Genomic DNA, 22,159 nt, shown 5'->3' with positions numbered 1-22,159 from the left:
TTATTCTTTCTTACTATGTTTAATAATATACTAGAGAAATGGAATAGATTATAATTTTTAAATCCATATACTTTATTCCAGATGTCAAAAAATTTAAGGTTATGTCATTCCAGTTTATTTTGTCCAATTTTTGACCATTGAGTTTAAGAATTTGTAAATATGTATAACTATGGATTAAGTTTAAAAATATGTTCTCAATCAAATAAAGTATATGAATAGTCTTTTGAAACGGTTATTTATAAGATAATTGAAAATAATATCACTAATTAATGTTTTAGCACAGCTAGTTTGAAATATTGGGTTTTCTAAAAGTAATATACACAATAATTTTTCCTCAAGTGCATTGAAATTATTGTATTCAATTATTGTAAAATGTTTTTTTTTTTATTAAATTTGTTAATTTCAAATATTCTACAATCATTGTCACATTTTTAGGAGGATTGAGGGGGGTAGCTCACAGAAGCATTCCAGGAAATTGTGAAGACGAGCTTGCTAGAAATGGCACAATACTGCCGAACACAAGCACCAATAAATATCCGGGAGTTCCATTTGCGAACTGCAAGTTGCTCTTCAAAGAGGATATCTTAGATGGAAGGAGGAACGTACTTGTGGTACTGCAAGATATGATCTGAGTACAATCGTAGGCGTTCCGACGATCTTGTATCACTTCCTCTGTTAGCAAAGTTGTTGTGGCTATTACAGGACACTGGTTGGTTGGTAGGCATGCTGAACGCCTGGACCTGGCAGTGTATCACGACTACTGCAGGAGCTGTCACAGTGGTGAGGAGGAGGAAACTATGTCTCATCTTCTTGCTACTACTTGAGCCAGCCTCTCTTTGACGACCTCTCCGATCTAAAGTTTGTCGACGTCAAAGCACTCCATGAATTAAGGGGTATGAGCCTCAAAGATGCTGTATGGTATATAGAACATAATACGCTGCTTGGAGAATGACGCAGCGATTGAAGGCAGCTAGTATGCGCAATTCGTGACCCGTCGTATACTGGACTGATTCCCTCAGCTGGAGTATAAAGTACGCAGGAGTTCTTTGTGCAACGCTAGAGGGAATATTAAAATTAGTTGGTTATGATTTATGATAAATCAGAGGTTGAAAAATAAAATACTGAGGCAAGAAGGCATTTTTGATCATTTCCAGCAAAACTGTGACAAAACCTGCGATAAATCAGAGGTTGAAAAATAAAATAGTGAGGCAAGAAGGCATTTTCGACTATTTATAGCAAACCTACGACAAAACAACGATTTCAGAAATTTCTTCCCATTAAGTGTGTTAATTGTGTCAATTCTGGAATAATCTTGCATGTTGATATATTTTTGGGATAGTAATAATGCGTGTTTGGAAATAGTAATAATGCTATATTTTTATGGCAATGAATATAAAAAGAAGAGGACATGTCAGCCTGGGATCCAAATTTTTGTATCCTCGTGGCTATCGTTTATCTATGACTACCCACCACTCTTTTCTAGTAATTAGATGTTTGTTTCCTGATTTTTACATGTTTTCATCCTATTTTAGAACATGGACAAATGAATGTAGACAAAATGAAGTATATTTTCAAAGTGAAATATGAAACTTCAAATTATTGTGTATATTGTTTAAGTATTTCTTTTAAATTACTAACTATTGTTTTTTTAGTATTTATAGTTTTAATAATTATTTTTTATATTGGTATTTAAAGGCTATAAATATGCACACTGCTTTTTTTTTCATAAACATAGAGTAAATGCCTTATTTGCATGATAAAATATATTGTTTTTTGTCGTTGAATGCATCATTTTTTCATAGAATTTAAATCTGTATGTCAAAAAATACGTTGACAGATCAAGCATAATTGAGGTTATTTTTTCATTTGAAAAGTAAGTTACTTAAATATGTCTTAAATGGCTGTCTTCTTGCACTGTATTCAATAAAATTGAGGCTTCATTGGCATTCATTTTGTTTTGATTTTCTAGTTAAAGGTATGATTCCTATGCTGATTCCTGACGCGTTCGTCTGACGCTCACTGCTGTCATACTTGACTGTTAAAAACTAAAGTGACGTAAAATGAGTGTTCGCGTATTATATTACGCCTATTAATGCTGGAAAAAGAAGAAATTCTATTGGAACAATTGATGCTTGATAGTAATGCTGAAGTCAAAACTTTATATAAAACAAGAAAAGATGAAGGTTTCTTTGCAAAACTTATTAATCAGCATTTACTGCAGGATGACAAAAAGAACGTCGCTCAGTTTAATTATGTTTTGGATCTTATAAAGGATGATATTCGAACAGATTCTTTATACAGATATCAGTACCTTATCCTGTATAAACAAAGTGTTGTGCGACTGCGTCAATACTGCTCAAATTGAGGTGTGATGGCACAGCTCCTTCTAACTGCAGCCGAATCAGACTCAGTGGCGCATTATCATAGATAACGCTTGTGTTAGATTTCATAAGAGCAGTATCCTGCGTCAGACGCACACGTCTGATGCAGCATAGGAATCATACCTTAACTTGTTAGTAGTATACTAAATTGTTTTTTACAGTTTAAAGTAGTCCAAATTTTTGACGTATTTAGAATGGAAGTTGAAATAATTAGCGAAAAAGGTGGTCTCAATGGGTTTTAGTAAAGTGACAATGATTTTACATCGCTTGTCTCATATTGACACTTAGTTCAGTTTATGCACAGAGTTTGATATGGAAATTAAAAAAAAAAAGTGAAGCAGTTTTTTATTTTTGTTCTACACCTGAAACGAAAAATGATTAACACTGCAGATATGCATCTTTCATTAATCTCAAGAAAACAAAGAATCGTTACATAGAATCTGTATTCCAATACAAATGCAATCAGGCAATTCCGAAATCAATCTTTGGCGATATCTAATCTCAGAAAATATAAAAATAGTTCTATTTGAGTTCTAACAAAATGATGCACTCATTTATTTTGGTTTCAGAAAATAAATTTTGGGAAATTACTATTTTCATATGAATAAAATATTTTTGTATTTTTTTTCTGCGTATGATAATTTTTCATACAATTTTAAGTAATTGTGGAAAAACTAACCTTCTAGCAAACTACTTTCGATGAAAAATCTACATTTTTTTTTTTGTATATTTTATCATTTTGTTATTTATAATTATAATTAATTTACTTATTAATTAAAGAAGTTTATTTTAATGTATTGGTTTTTATTTTTTTTAATTATTCCTTAAAAGTACAGTGGCTAAGGTATAAATTTGTATTGTCAAATTTTGAGTGTATTTCCGAATTCTAGAAAAATTTTCTTTACTGCTTAAAAGTCTGAGGAAATTTTGTGGTATTTTCAATAAAAAGGCAGTATGAAACAATAAATGTTGACTAGGCAATTGTGAATTACTTCAAATCCCAAAGAACAAGAGTTAGTGAGTCCGGCTCACCGGGTTTTGTACTTTACGAATTGAAACACTCTAAACGAAATGAAAGCGCTTATGCCTGCACAAATAACAATTACTTACAGTATATTCTATTTACGCAGGCGTAAGTGACCCAGATAAAAAAATCCAATTCAAATTTCCAATTCATTCTGATTGAATACCGATTCATTCCAATAGAATCCAATACGAAATTTACAATTCGATCCTATTCATGAATTGAAACCAATTGAAAATTTCCGACTAGTTCAATTGGATGGAATAGGAATGAATTAGAAATTTTTCCCGATTAAATCCGATTCATTTCAATTAAATTTCGATTCAAAACTTTTAGTGGTTTTAACGAGAATGAATCGGAATTTTCCGATTCATTAATCGGACTTTTTTTATCAGGGGAATTCACTTTAACTTCGTTTGGATCACTGGGTTTGTCGTTCAGACTTTAATGGGCTACAATCATATTTCGAAATAGTTCCGCTTATGTTTAAGAAGGGTAGAAAATAATTACTCGATAAGACTGATAGAGAAAGATTTTCAGGCGCTGCCAAAAAAGTCTAATTTTTTGCTTTTATTGTAACTACTACGAAAATGACTCGTCAAGCAAAATTCCTTAAAGAACGGCGTTTCGAAAAGTGATAATGTAACATGAGGCAAGCATTCTAAACAGTAAATAATTTTTTTCGTAGATTGGTCAGGAAATTTGTTTTGAAGTATATTTTTTTTAAATGCGATTATAAAGTGGATATTATTAATAAGTTTTCGAAAAAACAACTTTTTTTTAAGTTTGCCCAGAAATGTTTATAATATTTATCTAATTTTTAAAAACATTATTAAAAAATGGATGTTTTGATTTAATTTTTTTTTTAGTTAAGGCAACCATTTATTCTAAATTTTTTTTGTTTTTTTTTGCAATATCAAAAGCTTCAAATTAAAATTTTTTGATTTAAATTTATTAAACGCACTTTTTTTTCATTGACTTAACGATCAACAAATTTTAAGGCTTCATGTAACCTGATTTAGGTGATTTTTTTTGTAGACAAGCAACTAAGCTATATAAAATTTGAATGTTGATCGATTTTTATGTAAATTAGCTGAACAATTTTTTTTTATGAATTAATTTTTCTCAAATGAAATAAAGGAAATAAAAATGACTTTCTTTGTGTGTTATTTTTATAGAGAAGCTATTTTAAAAACTTGAAGCTATTTGTTTTTGTTATCAATACTAAATTGGTTAGCTAATTTTTGTAACTATCTACGAGTTTATTTTCATAATTTATGATATTTTATTATATTATAAAAATTATTAAAATATATTTATATATATATTTTTTATTATATATTATTATATTTTGTGACTGGTATCAGTTGTATTTTGATAAATATTTATACATTGGAAATCGATAACTTTAAACATGTTTGTATAATTAATTAATTATAATCATTTTGTAGTTTTAATATTTATATAATTAATTAAACCAATTTTTTCGTCGAGTTTAGTTATTTAAAAACTAGGTAAAATATATAAAAGTATGCTTGACAAACACACGTGCATTTTTTTGTAGGTTAGGTATATTTTAATTATTATTTATTTGCAACAGAAATTTTAATTTAAACGTTACGATAGTTTGCGTTGATGAATTGAAAGCTATACGCATCGAAAACAGTGGCAAAATAAGTTTAGGTTGGTACTAAGTCTAAAATGTTTCTGCTGCGTTGATATGGAGGGTAAAGATAAAGAAGAAGCATCTCCATATATAAAAAGTGTCCATCGAAAAGCAGCAAATGAGGGTGGCGCTGCTGTAGCAAAAGGGTAAGTTTTGAAAGAAATGCTCAAAGTAATAAGAATAAGATAAAGATCTAAACAAGTTGTTCGAGAGGGTTAGAGAATTTCACATCAACCTCTACTCTCCATATGCGTTGATCAATTAAAGGCTTTCTGTAAAGTGACACTGCATTCGTTGGAGTAATCTGATTCGAGACTAATGCATCGATAAGGTGCGGTCGTGCGGTAATTGATAAGTCAACAGCTTCTCACAAGTTTCAGTGGAGCTTTAACCTCATGTCTTGAGGTTGAATAAGGTTGTAGGCTCGATTCTCAGCTGGATGCGTTCATGTCTGAATATTATTTGTAAATATGACTAATGTTAGATCGGAGTGGGAAAAAATGCAAATTTAATTGTTTTTAGATTAATGCTCAAATATTGTTACAGAACTTGTTACTGAAACAAATGATTTCGCGGTCATAGTATATTTCATTCGTATGAGATTTAATATCATTTTGAAATTCGGCCTTCTGACATATTTCCAATCGATTTGTAAGTCACTTATTCCAACTTTTAGTTTCAGTCTATTGATATGGCGTACTCACATCTTTTAAATACTTACGACATTTATTGCAAAACTTTTAAGTGACACAAATTTAACACTCTATAATGGACGGGGAGACAAGTCTTGATGCATACCTTAGCTATTGTCAGAGAGCCGTATCGATCAAAAAGTTCTGGAGCAGAAATAAAGAATGTTATCGAGAGCTGGATTCAGAATAGAAATTCTTCACACCAATCAGAGAGGAAATAGGGATACTGATGCGAATCTTAGATGGAGGGAGGAACGTACTTGTGGTACTACGAGACAGATATGGTCTTAGTACAATCGTAGAAATTCCGAAGATCTTACATCACTTCCATGAGCCTCTATTAGCAAAATTGTTGCGGTTTCTACACTGACTAGGTGCCAAGCACGCTGAGCGCCTTGACCTGACAGTGTATCATGATTATTGCAGGATATTTCATTTTCTCGGTCACTACCCTGATCTTGCCACGAAGAGGTGAACTCACTTGAGCCAGACTTTCTTTGACGACCTCTCCGACCTGAAGTCCATTGACGTCAAAGCACTCCTGTTGTTCTCCAACATGGAGTAGTGGCCGGGGATGGGCCAACTCTTTTTCGGTATCACAACGGATCGTATGGTTTAAGTGTGTTCCACCACAGGGAAGCCACTTTAGCCTAACCTAACTCACTGATGCGGCTTTTTACGAGACATTCTTAAATATGACGAGAGCCTTAAACTTCTAAGAATAAATATTTGAAATTATATATTTGTGTCCATCCAAGTGCCACCACATTACCATACTTTCTTTTGGAAAGAAACAATCTCCGAATTGACTTCAAATCTCACACTCCCTAAAATAATTGAGACTAGATTAAAAGAAACTGGAGTAACCCTATGATCATTAATTTATTTGCCTGTTATATAGCCAGCAGAGAAAGTCATCCAAGGAAATCAAGGAAATCAGCTGACGATCGTTTCTCTCTTGCACAGTTTGTTCTGCGCAGATGTTCGTTCGGTCCTTGAAAACCCATTTTCATCTCTCTTTGATTTCCATGAAGTAAATGAGGCGCAGGCTATATCTTAGGTAAATTACATATATGGCTTAAATTGAGTCACAATATTTAACCGGTTGCCTGATGTGGGTTAAAAAAAAAATGAACGAAAATTTTTGTAATATAAATTTTATCAAAATTCAACTGATAGCTATTCAAATTTCTACAGGATATGCCAGTTTCAATATTGATTATTGACATTTTCTAATATAACGAATATAGTTTTCGAATAAATTGTCTGTTATTAATATTAAAACTGTAACACCCAGCGAAAACAAAAAAAAATAATAATTTGGGGAAAAATGTAAAACAGAAAAATGACAGATAATTAAATAAATTAATTTTTTTTAAATCTCTTTATGATTATTTTTAAGTTTAGTAGAAATCTTTTAGCGCTTAATAATATAAGCTATACTAATTAGTTTTTTTTTTCTTAATAAATACTATTTTCAAATTTTTTTTTTTAAGTTTTTCATTAAATTACTTATAAAAATTGTTTTGCATTATCTGTCGAATCAATATCTAAATACATAAAAACATAATTGGCGGGAAATTCGAAAACATTTTACGTCCACACGACTTAAAATTTTTTTGTATACATTCCCTGTATTGAATTTACGAAATTTTCATTAGTCCTTTTAATTGAAAAATAAAATTCCAGAAATCCAATATTTGCAAAATACGGTACGACAACTTACTTATTTGAATATGCTCCCAAGCAGTAGAAGGGATGGTCGTTTTCGAAAGATCAAAGTTTGACGTATTCTCAGAAATGGCAGAAGGAAGATGCTTCCCACCATTATTTGTACACTGAAATACTTGACTTTAGACATTTCTGCTCACTCTCTCATGCTTAGAGGCCGGAATATTGTCAATGGCTAGCCGTATGTTGACTTTAATTTGAGCCAAGGTTCTCTGATTATCATAAAAAGAACCTTATGATGCTAATTTGGACATATCCCAACGACCATTGATAATTGACTCTTTAGAGAAAAAAGGCGTGCATCAAAATAAGCACTCTAAGCAGTGATGATTATGTGGTGATGAAAGTTGAGAATCCCTCCCGTAGTTACGTAGGAAATAATCTCGTGCTAGCAAAAAGAGCACGAGAAAAATCGAGACGAGTGTAAGAGGAGCGTTGCATGTGAATTATTGATAAAAGGTCTCTTCGATAAATTGACATCCCTCTCGGATCCAATGAATGACATATTTAATTCTCTACTGAGACCAATTCTCCAATGAGGTCAATCTAATGCTTCTTATTGAGTCAACTGCTGCTTGGAGAAAATTTTAAATCAGCAAATCATCCTATCGTATCCTGTATTTCCGCAATTTCGGGAACATATTCTGTTTGAAATAAAATGATAAACCATAGCAAAGGAATTATGGAAAATAAAATGCTTTGAATCAGGGGTCACGAAAGGTTACTTACAAAAAATTTTCAGTCGATTGTATTGTAAGATGTTTTCAGAACTCTAGCCTATAAATTAATCACATTTGTTGAGAAAAAAAACGAAATAAAATCATTACGTTTTAACAATTTTCAAATAATTAACAATGATGATATTTTATACACTAAAAAATTTTCATTTCGCATCAAAAGAATATTTTTTTCTTAAATAATAACTTCAAATATTCATTCTGATGAAGTTTTAACTTTGTTTCATTATTTTTATTTACAAACTGAGCTCTGTTACTCACAGTTGAAATCAATATACAATAGATAGCACTACATGTCATAACGATTGATGAAATGGGCTCATTACGTACCTTGCTCTGTCAAAAAAACAATTCCATTGACATAAACTCCCGGTAGATTGCGTTCTCTATTCAGAAGTCATTTTTCTGGCCGACGGTAACAAAATGATTGCTCCAGATTGAGTTTAACGTAAGAGTTGAGTCTAGCCAGTGTCAATGGGCCCTTAGATGTGAAATTGACAATAAGTTTAATTGAACATTCATATTGACGCTCTGTCAAAATACCATTCCATTGACATGACAAGAACTCCCTGTAGATTGCGTTATCAAATCAGAAGCCATTTTTCTTGCCGATGATGACAAAATGATGACTCCAGAATGAGTTTAACGTAAGAGTGGAGTCCAGTTAGTGTCAACGGGCCTTTAGATGTCAAGTTGACAATGACATTAATTAAATTGTTCATTTTGACGTTTGATCAATCAAATAAAATAAATAAAAGTTTATTGATGATTATATTTAAAATATTATGTCAATCATCGATTACAAAAGACAACAGCCTATGACCCAACGTCAAACGAAACGAAGAGGGGGACAATGTAAGCTACGTAAGTAACCCATAACGAAACAAAGCTAATTGACAATATGTAATCAATAATTTTCTTATAAAATAAATCCTAAAGTACCGTATTTAAGCTAATATAACAATTATAAATTCATTTTAAAAAACCAGTGTATAAAAACATTTTCAATAAAAAAATGAAGTCTTGCAGCAACAGTTTTTTTTTGCGCTAAATGTCATTATCATTGCTAAATGCGTTCTTTTTTTTTTAATTCGCTTTGCGATATATTCATCACGAGAGTGTTGTAACTTAGAGAGTTTTGTGGAAGAAAGTCGAAATACTGTTACATTAATTTAGAATATTTGCTTAGTTTGTTCTCTTCCGAAACATCGATAAAACTTTCATCAAATATTCTTTATTTCCGTCGATTTTTTTTTCTATGTACAAAAACGAAAATAATCGAAATGTAGAAACGGAACAAGACACAGGCGAGGTATGGTACATAAGTTCAGTCTCACAAACAGTGCCGGATTAACCCATGCCGGTGTCCATAGGCAGTGTAATCAACTTAGAGTCCTTTCCCTTGTGTGGAGCCCTTGTCATAAAAATTTCATTTTTTTACTCTTCGTAAATCAACTTGGAGCGCCCCCTTGTCCTGAAAACTTGTCTTTTTCTCTTTTTAAACTTTCTCGGGGGCCCCTAGTCAATGCGAGGCTCCTAGACAGTTGCCTACTCCGTCTAATGGTTAATCCGCCACTGCTCACAAGTAGCTTTGAGTCACTCATATTCAAATGTGGTACATTCTTAAATTTTAATATCAAACTGCCAAATTGATTTCATTTATGGGAGTAAAAACTAATCGAATAAATAAGGGAAGTGATCTGCTACTTGCTGTGGTCCATATACCACCACTAATCTGATTTATGTCAGTTAACATGGTGGACAGTCTACGAAAGTTTAAACAATTATTTTAGGGAGTTCCCCGAGTTCCATCTCATCCACGAATGACTTCCGAGGGTATTACTTACTGTACAATCATTTTATCGTTAAACTTCCTAGAGAACGTTTTATCTGATTGAATAAATCGAATTTAGAATTGATCAATTAATTTACTTTCATAGTTTTATAATATTTCCGAAATATTTCTTCAGTTATTTTTGAATCCATCGGACTTACGTAACAGTTACAACACTCCATTATAAAAATTTCTCATGTTTTTTTACAAAAAACTGAAAACATATTTTTGTTTACAATATTTTTTTATATATATTTTTTTGAATGCAAATCAGCATATTTTTGTTTTTATTAAATTTAAGGACATCCACACTCATCAACAGTCATTTTTGGTAAATCCCTTTTAATAATATTTGAATCAGGACCAAAATATATTAAACTTGTTGAACTAAACTTCACTGGAGCACAACACGGCTGTAATCCTTTTAAATCACCATACTTTTGATATTCGTAAATAACATGCGTGTAATAATTAAGGAATGTATCCGGTGTACGATGCACACTATTACAAGAGCCCATACAATAGTTAGCATAATAACCTTGTGGCGCTAGTATCCAATCGGACCAACCCAAATCGGTGAAATTCACATAAAATCGTTGTTTACAACATTGCCCTTTTAATGCACCGGAACAATCGAGTGCACGTCGTCGAACACGTTTCATAATATTTGGATCGGTGTGTATGACTAAAAATGGCCGATTTGGATCATCCGAATTAATTTGTTCAGTGTTCTCATCACTCTGAACATTGCTCGTATTATTTCGTTCATGATTCGAATGTCGATGTTCAACATTTTGTTTATGTTTTTTATTGTCAGATGGCGTTGTGTTGTTCTCACCACCGCCATCATTGTAATAACCGTCATATGTATAAATTTCATAATCGCGATTATTTTTTTGTTTTTTACGTTGACGTGGTTTTTTATTATCATCAATTTTTGTGTTAAATAAATGTATTTGCACTAGATTCTTACATCCAGAACAATCGATTAGTAACCGTAATTTTTTCGATGATGCTGGATCATCCGTTAAATCGTCATAATCGTAATCGTGATGTTTGGTGTCGTTATTATGATTACCATACGTTATCGATTCGTAATTTAAATGGTTGATATCTTTTTGTTTATCGTTATTTTTATAAAATGTTGCAGTTTTTGAACGTATATAACGATAATTGGAAGAATTTGTGGAATATTGATCGTCACGATTATCGTAATTTGTGTATCCACCATGATTCGTTGATTCTGATGTGGTTTGTGGTTTAAGTACATTTTGATACCAATCACGGACTGTTGGTGTTAAATCAAATTTTTGCCAGCCAAGTGATGATAAATTTATTGTTAAGGATGTTGCCATTTTCATATATTTATCAAATTCCTGCAACGTACAATTTATTATTATAATTTTTGCAAAAAAATTATGTTATGGTAGGGTATTTTGCCCTAGGGTACATTTTACCCTTAAGCATGTCTGGGATTCCCCGAATTTTATTTAAAAAAATTACTTCAATTTTTAACCAGGAAGCATTATTCTTCATATTGTCCTTTATTATTGTTACTGAACGCTAAAAACGATTCAATTAGTAATTAACAGATGGCAGTGTATGTATAAAATAAGGCGCTTATTTTAAACTAATTACTAGTAGTAGTATTCATGTAGGTAATAGCATAGGCTTGATATTAGCAAAGAACTCACCTGATTACTTATTCTATTATTCATATGGTCTTGTACAACTCGAAACACCCATAATGTAACATTCTTATTGGTAACTGATATTTTTTTAATATGACTCACTAACGATACTTTCACCCATAATGTTGCTGCTTTTACTTTTAGTTCTTGATCACCTGTATCTGAATACTTCGATAATGAAAATTCAACTAGCTGTTGATTATTCAACTTGCGACCTGTGAAAAAAAAGTAATTTCTGTATTAATTAAATTTATATTAGGTTTTCGGTAGTACATACTATAATACAATAAATAATTAAAAAATAATTTTATTATTGGTGTATGACTACAAGTTTTTTTTATTTTATCTTGCGTTCATTCTCAAGAGAATAAATGAATTTATACAAAATTATTTTGTAATAAATACTAGAGTGAAACCCACCCGCTTCGCTGGGTTTAAAAGATTGCTCTCGCTTATCCCCTTTCTATAACACTCGAAATAATGGTAAGGATTGTTTTACACATGTAAAAAATATGTATGGTTTTCTATTCTTTTAAATGTATAATAGTCGTAATTATTCATTGAGCATATCAGAAATGATGGCCGTGAAATATTTTATATTGACTATTTTAACAGAAATCTGTAATTTATGGTAATGTCAAATGACTACTTTTACAGAAATCTGTAATTTATGGTAATGTCGAATTAAATTAATTTTTAACTTTTTTTTTTTTAAATTTGTGTTATTCTGAAGTATGAGCTATATTGCTGTACAGTTTCATTAAAAACCATTCGCTAATTTTAACGTGAAAGCGTAACAAACAAACAAACATGCTTACTTTCACATTTACAATATATAGGGATAAATAGAACAAAATAAATACCATGGTTTTATAAAATTTTTTGACGTTAGTATGAATACCTTGGAAACTGAAATGAAAATTTAAAGAAAATTATTCGAAATATAGACTCAAAATAGGAGTTCGTAACACATCCTTTTTATCGTTAGTATTTTTGTATTATTATTTATAATAACAATAATAGCACGTGAACTTAAAACGATATCTGTTAGTTAATGTTTTAGTCGTTAGATGGTAGCAAAATCTGTATAATGCTGTTTCAAATACATATAACACATAGTTTAATATTAACAGCATGTATTTTCCCGATTGCATCATAATATTTTTCGGGTATATGAATAAGTATGTTCGTTTTTTGTAGCCTACACATTTTCTTGGACTTTGATAAATGAAACTTCGTTCATTGTATTTTTCTTTAGAAAAGACGATAAATTCGAATTCGTGTATGTGGGAAAAATCGCATTCAAAAAAACCATTTATAATTTTTGAAATTCGAAAAAAATCAAATTAAGAAAAAAAACACCATCAAATTAAAACTTTGAGAAATCGTTCATAAACATATTAAGAAGTGACTATTAAATTATTAAATAGAATGTATGAAAATTGAAAAAGTTTGTCACTAATTAAAGCCGTCCGTAAATAGGAAATATTCATGTATTTTTTAATATTTTTAATTCATTGTTTACACCGTTATAACATAGTAACAAATATAAATACTGTTTAAAAATGCTGTAAAAAGTTTCATGTACCAAACACCTTTCATTTCTAAAAAGTATTTTTTGTTTTTACTTTTTTGCTTCCTTAATACTTCATCAATGTTAAGAAATGTGGTATCTTTTTGAAGATTATTTTCACCGCTACAAGAGAAAAATAATATAAAAGGCTAATATTATTGTTTTTGAGTCGAAAAATTAGTATTCAAAACTCTTTAGAAACTTAATATTTTCTAGTTTAAATACATTTGTTTAAAAAAATTGCCTACATTTTACACAACCAGGAAGATAGACTTAAAAAGGATAAGCAGGAAGATACTTGCTGATGAACCGGATGCATACTTGGTGGTGCAAAAATTTGGGATTTATCATTTGGTAAAATAATAAACGTTTTTTTCGTGACTAGAACATATGAATTTTTAAGAAAAAATGTAATACGTTTAATGAATTAAATTTTCTGTGAGTAATATAAATTTTCTTGGGGTTTTACTTGGCTTTTACATGATGCAAACTTTATAACGTTGAATGATTAATGAAAAATTTGAATTTTGAATATATAAAATTATTGTCAAATCGATTTTAAAATAAAATAAAATTTTCTATTGAGTCATTTTGGACTCGGTATTTGTAAATTTATATGAATAGGCAAAACGATTTTAACGATTACTTTATGTTGGATGGCTAAATTCAGACAAACTGAGCGATGATTGATTTTATGAATAGCTATAAATCTATGATTAGAGAAAATTTTGCGTGTGATAGCAATTGCCAGGTCCCGTCATTTTAATCCATTAAAACCTCTATTAATGATAAACAGGAATCGACCTCGTGGACCCTTGTAGCTAAGACTTACCTGTACCTCTATAAGCGGCACGCAAGCGTATTTAACATCTGATATTTCTGACCCATTCTTCGACGCTATATTTCTGATATTTCTGACCCATCACGGAAACTAACTATTGATTTTTTTATATTTTTCAGTGCTCCGTTCCCAAAAATATATATACGGAACACTATAGTTCTCTAAAATTTTTGGATAAATGGAAAAAAATCTTGACTTGATCTTAAATTGATCTTCATGGTCAAAATTACGGTCAAATCCAAGGCCACCATTCGATTATACAAGCGAAATTCTGCCTTGATCATTTTTTTAAGTTATTATTTTCCAAAATTCAGGAGGGCTCTAGAACTTTTTGAGCACCCCATATGTGTAAGAGACATGAAAAACTTGAGTTAGTTTATTTTTTGATCTTTGTAAATAATTTATATCAACTCAAAATTTGGTTCCCCTATTTTACCCTACTTTTTAATAATCTTCAAATTTTCAAAGTAAAATGATAAATTCATGGTTGATCAAAATTTTATTTGAAATTTTTTGGTTGCAAAAAAAATGTACAATATAATTATTTTACAGGATGATTTTAAAAAAAGTTTCTACCCTTATATTTCGAAAACGGAACGGAAAATCAAAAAACGCTAAAACACATACCGGTTCATTTTTGGGAATGAAAATGATGTATATGGGGTTTTTATACAAGGACGTCTCATGGTCAAATAAGGGTCATGGTCAACTTTGTTTTTTAAATGAAACTGCGTATTTTTGAAGCGGATTCTTTCGTAAAAAAGCAACTTTTGAACAAATATTTTTCCTAGACTTCATTTTTTGATCGATTTCAGGTATTTTAAAATGTTAAAAAGTCTCAAACAAGAAAGAAAATTTTTAGCCTTAAAAACCGTAACCGTTACCGAAAATTTCAAACATAAGTTCCTTTTTTGTGGCAAAGAACAAAAATTTGCTACTAAAAAAAAAAAAAAAAATTAACCAAGAAGACGCCTTCATAGAAAAAACTGCATACTATATTTTCATTTTTCCAAAAATAAACCAATACCTATTTTCGTGTGCTTTGATTTTCCATTCCGTTTTCGAAACATAAGCGAGGAAAAAATCACATTATGTACTTTATACTAAAAATATAATATTCCCCAATCCACAATCTGATACAAGTATATAATATTTACATAGATTACTATAAATTTTGAACAATTTGGTACATTTAGGGCATGTGATCAACGCCAGGATATATATTTATAAGATGCGCATGTGATAAATATCCAAAAAAGGGTACATGAATATACAGTGTGCTTCATTTGAGTGTACCCAACCTCGTATTTTAGAGTAAAGAGAACCATTTAAACAATTTTGACGTAATTACGTCTATGTTTTCGTTTGTAATAGGGATCATTTTTTGAACAGCTTATGGGTTAACACCATCTGTTGGTGCATAAGTGAAAGAAGTGGATAAGTATTTGGTCTAATATATCGATGATTTCTTTTTTGGTTCAATAAGACTTCATTCATGTAACAAACACCATAGAAAATTATTTTTCGAATTACTTTAAAAACAACCAAGATAGAAGCCATCAAAGATGTGTTTGTATCCTTTTCTAGCAAAACAGAATTAAATGACGTCAAATACTATGTCCGATCTCTCTGTCTAGCATCTGTCTGATTAGTAGTTTAAAATGTTCGTATTTCTAGGCCGATTTCAATTTTAACTTTTTAAGGGTATTTTTATATTTTGTTAAGATGAGAAAAAAATGTAAAACATTTGACATATCCACGTAAAATTTACGGCTCTCTATATTTATTACTGTGAGTGTATAATTTGTATATGTATATAAATACGTTGTATAAGTATTGTGTACACGTACATAGCAGCATGTTCTTGTGATTATAGCGGACATTATACCTTAAATAAGTGTTTAAATTCAAGCAAGCATAATTCTTGAAAAATCAATAATTTTCTGATAAACTTGAAGACTTTATATTGAATCCCCATCATTTTTCTATCGTGGAAATTACTAATTAATCATTTTTATTCGCTTCATTCTCAAATTAACAAAAAAATTCAGAAACACCCGGTGCAAACTTTGTGTATTAAACTCCGTTTATGAGATCAATTTTCGAAATTGAACAATGCCTGATTTACTTTCGTAATTTTTGTGAAAGTTTGTGAAGTTCGAAAAACTTTTGCTCAAATCATATAATACGTCGTCTTGAGTAGAAAATAATGCTACAAAAGTATTATTTGATTCATTCACGCTACTCCAAAATATAAGAGTGGTTTCATCGAAAGTAAGACACACTGTATAAACATACCAGCAGCTCGATAATGACACAACCATATAAAGCAAATTCTTGGCACAGTTTTAATAAAATAAGAAAAACAAAACAGTTTATGAAATGATATTGTTTTGTTTTAGAACTCTGACATGCAATAAAAAACGGTTAGCATTCACCCACCGTATATAATCAGTTATACAGAGCATTCAAAATGTATGGAAACAGCCGAAGAACTCGAGAAAACCGAACATCATTTTGTTTTAAAAAACGAAATAATACATTTTTGTCTTTTTCTATCATTTTTTTCCTATCTTTAAAATGAAAATCGAAACCATCCTCTCGCTAATCCTTTGGGTTGGAGCAGAGATCAACTTTAAAATCTTAAATGAAATCCCAATTTTAAAAATCACAAATTAAGATTCTCCACGCTAGAAAAAGTTAATTTTGCTTAAACAATCGTCAAATCGTAAAATGCTATCGTAAAATTATTATACCATGTATATGAAATGTATTATTAAGGTATACTAAGTTTAGTCCCAAGTTATACCATGTATATGAAATATATTAAAGTATACTAAGTTTAATCCCAAGTTTGTAACGCTTAAAAATATTGACACTACGAACAAAATTTTGGTATAGGTGTTCATAAAATCACCTAATTTATAGCGTGCTCAAGACATAAAAAGTGAGGTCGATTTCGTAAATGAGCAACATAGGTCTAGTGGGTGTTGGGTCCGTAGAACCAATTTATTAAACCGTTAGAGATAGAACAAAAGAGTACTGTTTATCCGTGAGAGTGCAAATTGAGCGGAAATTATATAGTATGTATTATATAGGAATATCAGAAGAAAATTCTTTGCCAAATTTAGATGTGAGGCCTAATTTACGAGATATTTAGAGACACCTTCCACTGTGATAAAACACACCTTCTATTTAAGTAGTGTTTTATTTAATGATTTTGATTTTGGGGAATGTATTTTTCATTAATTGAAAAATAAGAATAGGATAATTATCTCTTAAATTAGGCCTCAGATCCAAATTAAGTTAAGAACATTTTCTTCTTTTTTTTCTCAACTTTTTCAGGAGACAATAGTTCTGCAGTCAATAATAGAACACCCTGTATATATATATTTTAGTGACTACTGATTCATTCTAATCGACCCCCTCGATTTCATATTTGTTATGTACCATTCGTTTTTATGAGTCAAATTTAAGAGTTTTAAGAAAGATAATTCTCAATGTTCTTTCAATTGTTATTCTACCATGTACGCCTATCAGTCATATTCATTACGAATATGTTCAAAACTTCAGACAAGCTTTCATATCTTAGTGAATTTTTTTTTTTCTGTGAGTATAGGCAATTTGTATACATTTATCTTGTGGATAAGCTTATGTGAACTTTCATACAAACAAATTTTCAATATTAGTATCTCACTGGCGGGATACAAAAAATTGGGTAGTAAATAATAGGGTATTCCACTATTTTTGAAAAAGTACTTCAAAATGTTTATTTTGCTAGTAAAAAGCCATCAAAAATTTATTTCGGAAAAATACAAACGCTTTCTTTCCAAAAACTTAAATTAAATTTTAACCTTTTTTAAACTGTCCAAAACGCGGACAAACGCGCATCATCGTCAATTTGAGGACGTAATATGGGTATCATTATACGAAATAACACAAATAAGTTTGACAGATATATTCATAGACATCTGATTATAATATAAATATAAATACTTGTCTATGTATATATTATACTCAGCTGTCTACACTGAACTAACTGATGGTCTATGACTCATACCGATATGACATCACAGCAGAGCTTTCCCGCGTTTTAGGTCACGTGATATACAGTTTAAAAATTACGAGTTTTTTTTTTAATATTTTAAAAGAAAAATGTGCTTTTATGACCCGAAATCATTAATTACTGTCTATAAACGGTTTCTCGTCTACAAGTGGAGTTTTCGGTAAATTCGTCATAAAATTGGTCTCAGAGGTACCTGGTGTAACGGTAGTTCCGTCGTCTCTTGGAGTTTTCGAGAAATTCATCATATAATCAGCCCAAACTCGTTACACGGGGGTTTCGAAATCCGACTGTTTCTTCGTCTATAATAACATATAATGATACTGTTGTAATATTAACAGGACACAAGTAGCAGATGGCACTCGTGCTTGTATACACGACCTTGGTCCCTATCTTATAACTCATAGGGCTTTTCATTTTAAAATCACGATTCACATTTGTTTTGTACTAAATGATTTATAACCAATGTGATAAAATGCATAACAAATATCTTCTATCTTGGTCCTACTTATTGCTGTCAGTACGAAAAAATAAATTCTGCATTTGCACATATGACATGATGAAAAGGTCTATTGCTAATCACCATAAATAATGAAATACCTATGTCAATAAAGAAGAATGCAATGAATATTTCGGTTACCATCCTAAACTATCCTTAAAATTTGTAATATCACCAGTTTCATTCGCTTGGCTGTGTAAATGGATAAATGAATGGATAACCTTTGAAATCAAAAGAAGGTTTTACATATGATTTTCACGATCATTCCGAATCAAATCGTAAAAACAATCTTCTAGGTTATAACGAATAGATGATTGTTTTTTGAGTGACTCACTTCTGGATTATAATTCAGGTCACTTGCATTCCTGACATTTCAATAAATTACCTTTATTCAGGGTTACAAATTGAAATTAAAAAATAACTTATTTATTATTTACTCAAGTCGAGGATAGTTTCATCGAGTTCAGAATAAACAAAATTATATGTTCATATGTTCAAATTTAAAAATTATGTTCATATAAACAAATTTTATTGATTTTCTTATTTATTACTTTAAAATTTAAAAATTTAAGTACCTATAAATTTTATATACTTTAAAATTGAATTATTTTATTGGAGTTTTTAAAGCAGAAATTTCTGTTTTTACTCTATTATTCTATAGTCCAGGCATGGGCAAACGTGGCTTAGAGAAGTCCCTCATACTTCTGTATCTAAAATACGAGTAAGACAGTCACAACCTAACCAGTGACAACCAATAATACGAGTAAAACAGAGAGACATTTTTTTTCTACTTATCTCATTACTATTAGAGAAACTGAGTTAGGTAGAAGAGTCGTATACTCGTCTCGCTTCCACTTCTATGAGCAATGCGAACTTGGATAAAGAGACTTACAATTAAGTTTATGGCACGCAATAAAGTTCAATGGTGACTTCGACTTAAAATAACTCGCCCATGCCTGTTATAGTCCAAGAAGATTGGCAATTGGTTATAAGTGTATTTTCGTTAAATTTCTGAAAAACCGGAAGCATTTAATAGACATTCGGATACGCATCTTTCTTGCAAATATCGAGTGCTTCAAGTGAATTTTGGTACTCCGTCCGGCAATACGTTTTCGCCAAAGTTGAACTTTGTCGACTCAGATGTCACGGGAATCATCTTCCAAAATTGATTATTTTAGTTCAAAAAGTCGAGAAAGAGTTTTCATCAAAATTTTTCATTTTATTGAGAAAGTGACAAGCTAAATTTGATAAAATATTGTGATTCAAAATTCGATCTATAATCTTAAACGGAATCAGTCTGTAAATTCGAGCATTGAGTTCGTTATGACGCGAACCTTATCTTCATTTACAAGACTTTATTAGTTTAAAAATTTATGTAGACAGATTCTCAAAGGGAGGGATTTTGACTTCCAAAACCCTTCCCTTGCGCACGGGCCTGAGGTTGATATAAGCTTGAAACTCAATAAATAAATTTAATGCATCAAACGAATTCGATCCTAGTTATCAGATTCAATTAATACCTCACTCTGATTTATAATGGCAAACCAAACTCTCCTATTTCAAACTGTCAAAATTTTCTTATAATTAATGTTAGTAGAATAAAATTAATGCATATTCGAGAAAAATGAAAACATTATTTTTATAGTTTATACGAGGGAAGTCGCGGTCACAATATGTGTACGTGATAAATATAAATTTTTCTTTCCCAAATACACAAAAAAACTATGTTATACAATCAATGAACTGTGACACACTCAAGTCGATCGCACATATACACGTATGGAATGAGAAAAATCAAAAATATCGAAGTAAAATTGGGACGGTAGGGGAAAGGGGTTTGAATTGAGAATCTTTCCATATAAAATTGAACTAACAATATATAGTCGAGTAAATGCAGCCATTTATGAAATGCATTTCCACTGACTTCTAACTGATATTTATTGAATTTTAATTTTGAGACTGCTTTGTGCAGTAAAAAACATGGAATTGACATGATTGTAAACGAAAATGGCTTTTATTGTACTAAAAAGTAAAACATAATTTTATCTATGAGTCACACATACCCGACTATTATAAAAGCTTGAGGCGCTCAATGTAAATTATAAAAAATGAATCGGAACACCTCATCTACTCCACATGCCTAATTATTTTTTAATTCATTCTTGATATTACGCGCCTCAAGCTTATACAAATAGTCGGGTATGAGTTACTCATGGATAAAATTATTTTCTATTTTTTAGTACAATAAAAGCTTTTCCTTTAAAAAATATTTTTAAATTAAGACTTAAAAAAAATGTATATATATCAAATATGGTGGAAGCGATGGGAAAATCAGGACGCCAAAAACCTTACCATGCATTGTCATCCAAACTAAATGTGCATGCAAAATTTCAGCTCAATCGTAAACCGAGAAGTGGATCAAATTTGACTTAGGGGCTGAACATCTAATTTTGACATAATAAATTGTTCTCTTACTTGAAAAAAGACTTTCTGTGTTTATTGACTTAATGACCTAACATGATGAACGAAAGTTTGGAACATATCAACCCCCCCCTACTACGCACAGGCCTAGTAGCACATGAACATTAAAGAAAAAACTTTGAACATAAAACTTCATTGTTCATCAAAACTAATTATATACTCTATGCACAGAAATAACAACAAATATTTGGTGTGAAGACCACTTAGCGTCCATGTACTGAAGCTTGTAAAGGTGATTCCAATCAAGTGTCCTATCTTTAATATCTTTGACGTATGAAACATGCAAAAGTATTCACAGCATTCTTATTTAAAGAATTGCAAACATAAGAAACTGGAATTTACAATAAGTTCAACTAAGGTTGCTTTTGTTTGGAATGTTAGAACCAAGCTAAGTCACTCACTTTTCTGGGAGATTTTTAGTTTCAAAGTCGTTCTCACGTCGACCAATACAAATTACATACCCGAACATGGACGCACACAGCTTTTGGTTCAAGGGGTGGCTTTCTTGATAAAATAATCTGGCAACATTGCAATGTCGAATATCAAGGTTGGCACTACTGTTCAAAATATGAGGCAAATCATATAGAGTTAGTTCATTAAACATTACATATGTATATCATTCATTCTCTCGGTAATATCTAACACAAATTGAACCAACTCTACAGCAAATTAGTTTTGTGAAATTATTATAACTTAACTTTATTTATTTATTCTTGGAGTAAATGAATTTGAATAACGAATACATTTTTAGCGAAAAGTCGCGAATGTGTTGAAATTTTACGAGTGCATTACAAAAATGTTCATTTGATATATTTTTTCCCATTTTCTTATCGTAAGAAAAACGCCCTTACTCCCTTAAGTATATATAGAGGTAGAAAAAGTTTTGTAGTGAAGTTGTTACAATTTATGATTATATTCCAATCAAAAAAATATGTTTTTCATTTCA

General features: G+C 30.7%; 2 protein-coding genes across 2 annotated transcripts in view; both read right to left on the bottom strand.

Moving 5' to 3' along the window:
- Positions 1–10,361: 10,361 nt before the first annotated feature.
- Positions 10,362–10,983, bottom strand: LOC123303052 (inhibin beta chain-like). Its single transcript, XM_044886150.1, has one exon. It carries the CDS (start codon positions 10,725–10,727, stop codon positions 10,362–10,364), a length of 366 nt encoding a protein of 121 aa, XP_044742085.1. The 5' UTR covers positions 10,728–10,983.
- A 24-nt stretch (positions 10,984–11,007) lies between these two features.
- LOC123303051 overlaps positions 11,008–22,159 on the bottom strand; it is a 43,041-nt gene continuing 31,889 nt past the window's right edge. Inside the window, exons 2-4 of the mRNA XM_044886149.1 lie at positions 11,760–11,971; positions 11,062–11,441; positions 11,008–11,026 (exon numbers count right to left, since the gene is read on the bottom strand). Of these exons, the coding sequence (XP_044742084.1) occupies positions 11,008–11,026; positions 11,062–11,441; positions 11,760–11,971 (611 nt within the window). The remainder of the gene's footprint in view (positions 11,027–11,061; positions 11,442–11,759; positions 11,972–22,159) is intronic.

Source organism: Chrysoperla carnea, chromosome X (assembly GCF_905475395.1).
Source record: "Chrysoperla carnea chromosome X, inChrCarn1.1, whole genome shotgun sequence".
NCBI classification, from domain to species: Eukaryota; Metazoa; Arthropoda; class Insecta; order Neuroptera; family Chrysopidae; genus Chrysoperla; species Chrysoperla carnea.
This window is presented reverse-complemented; position numbering and strand designations above follow the sequence as displayed.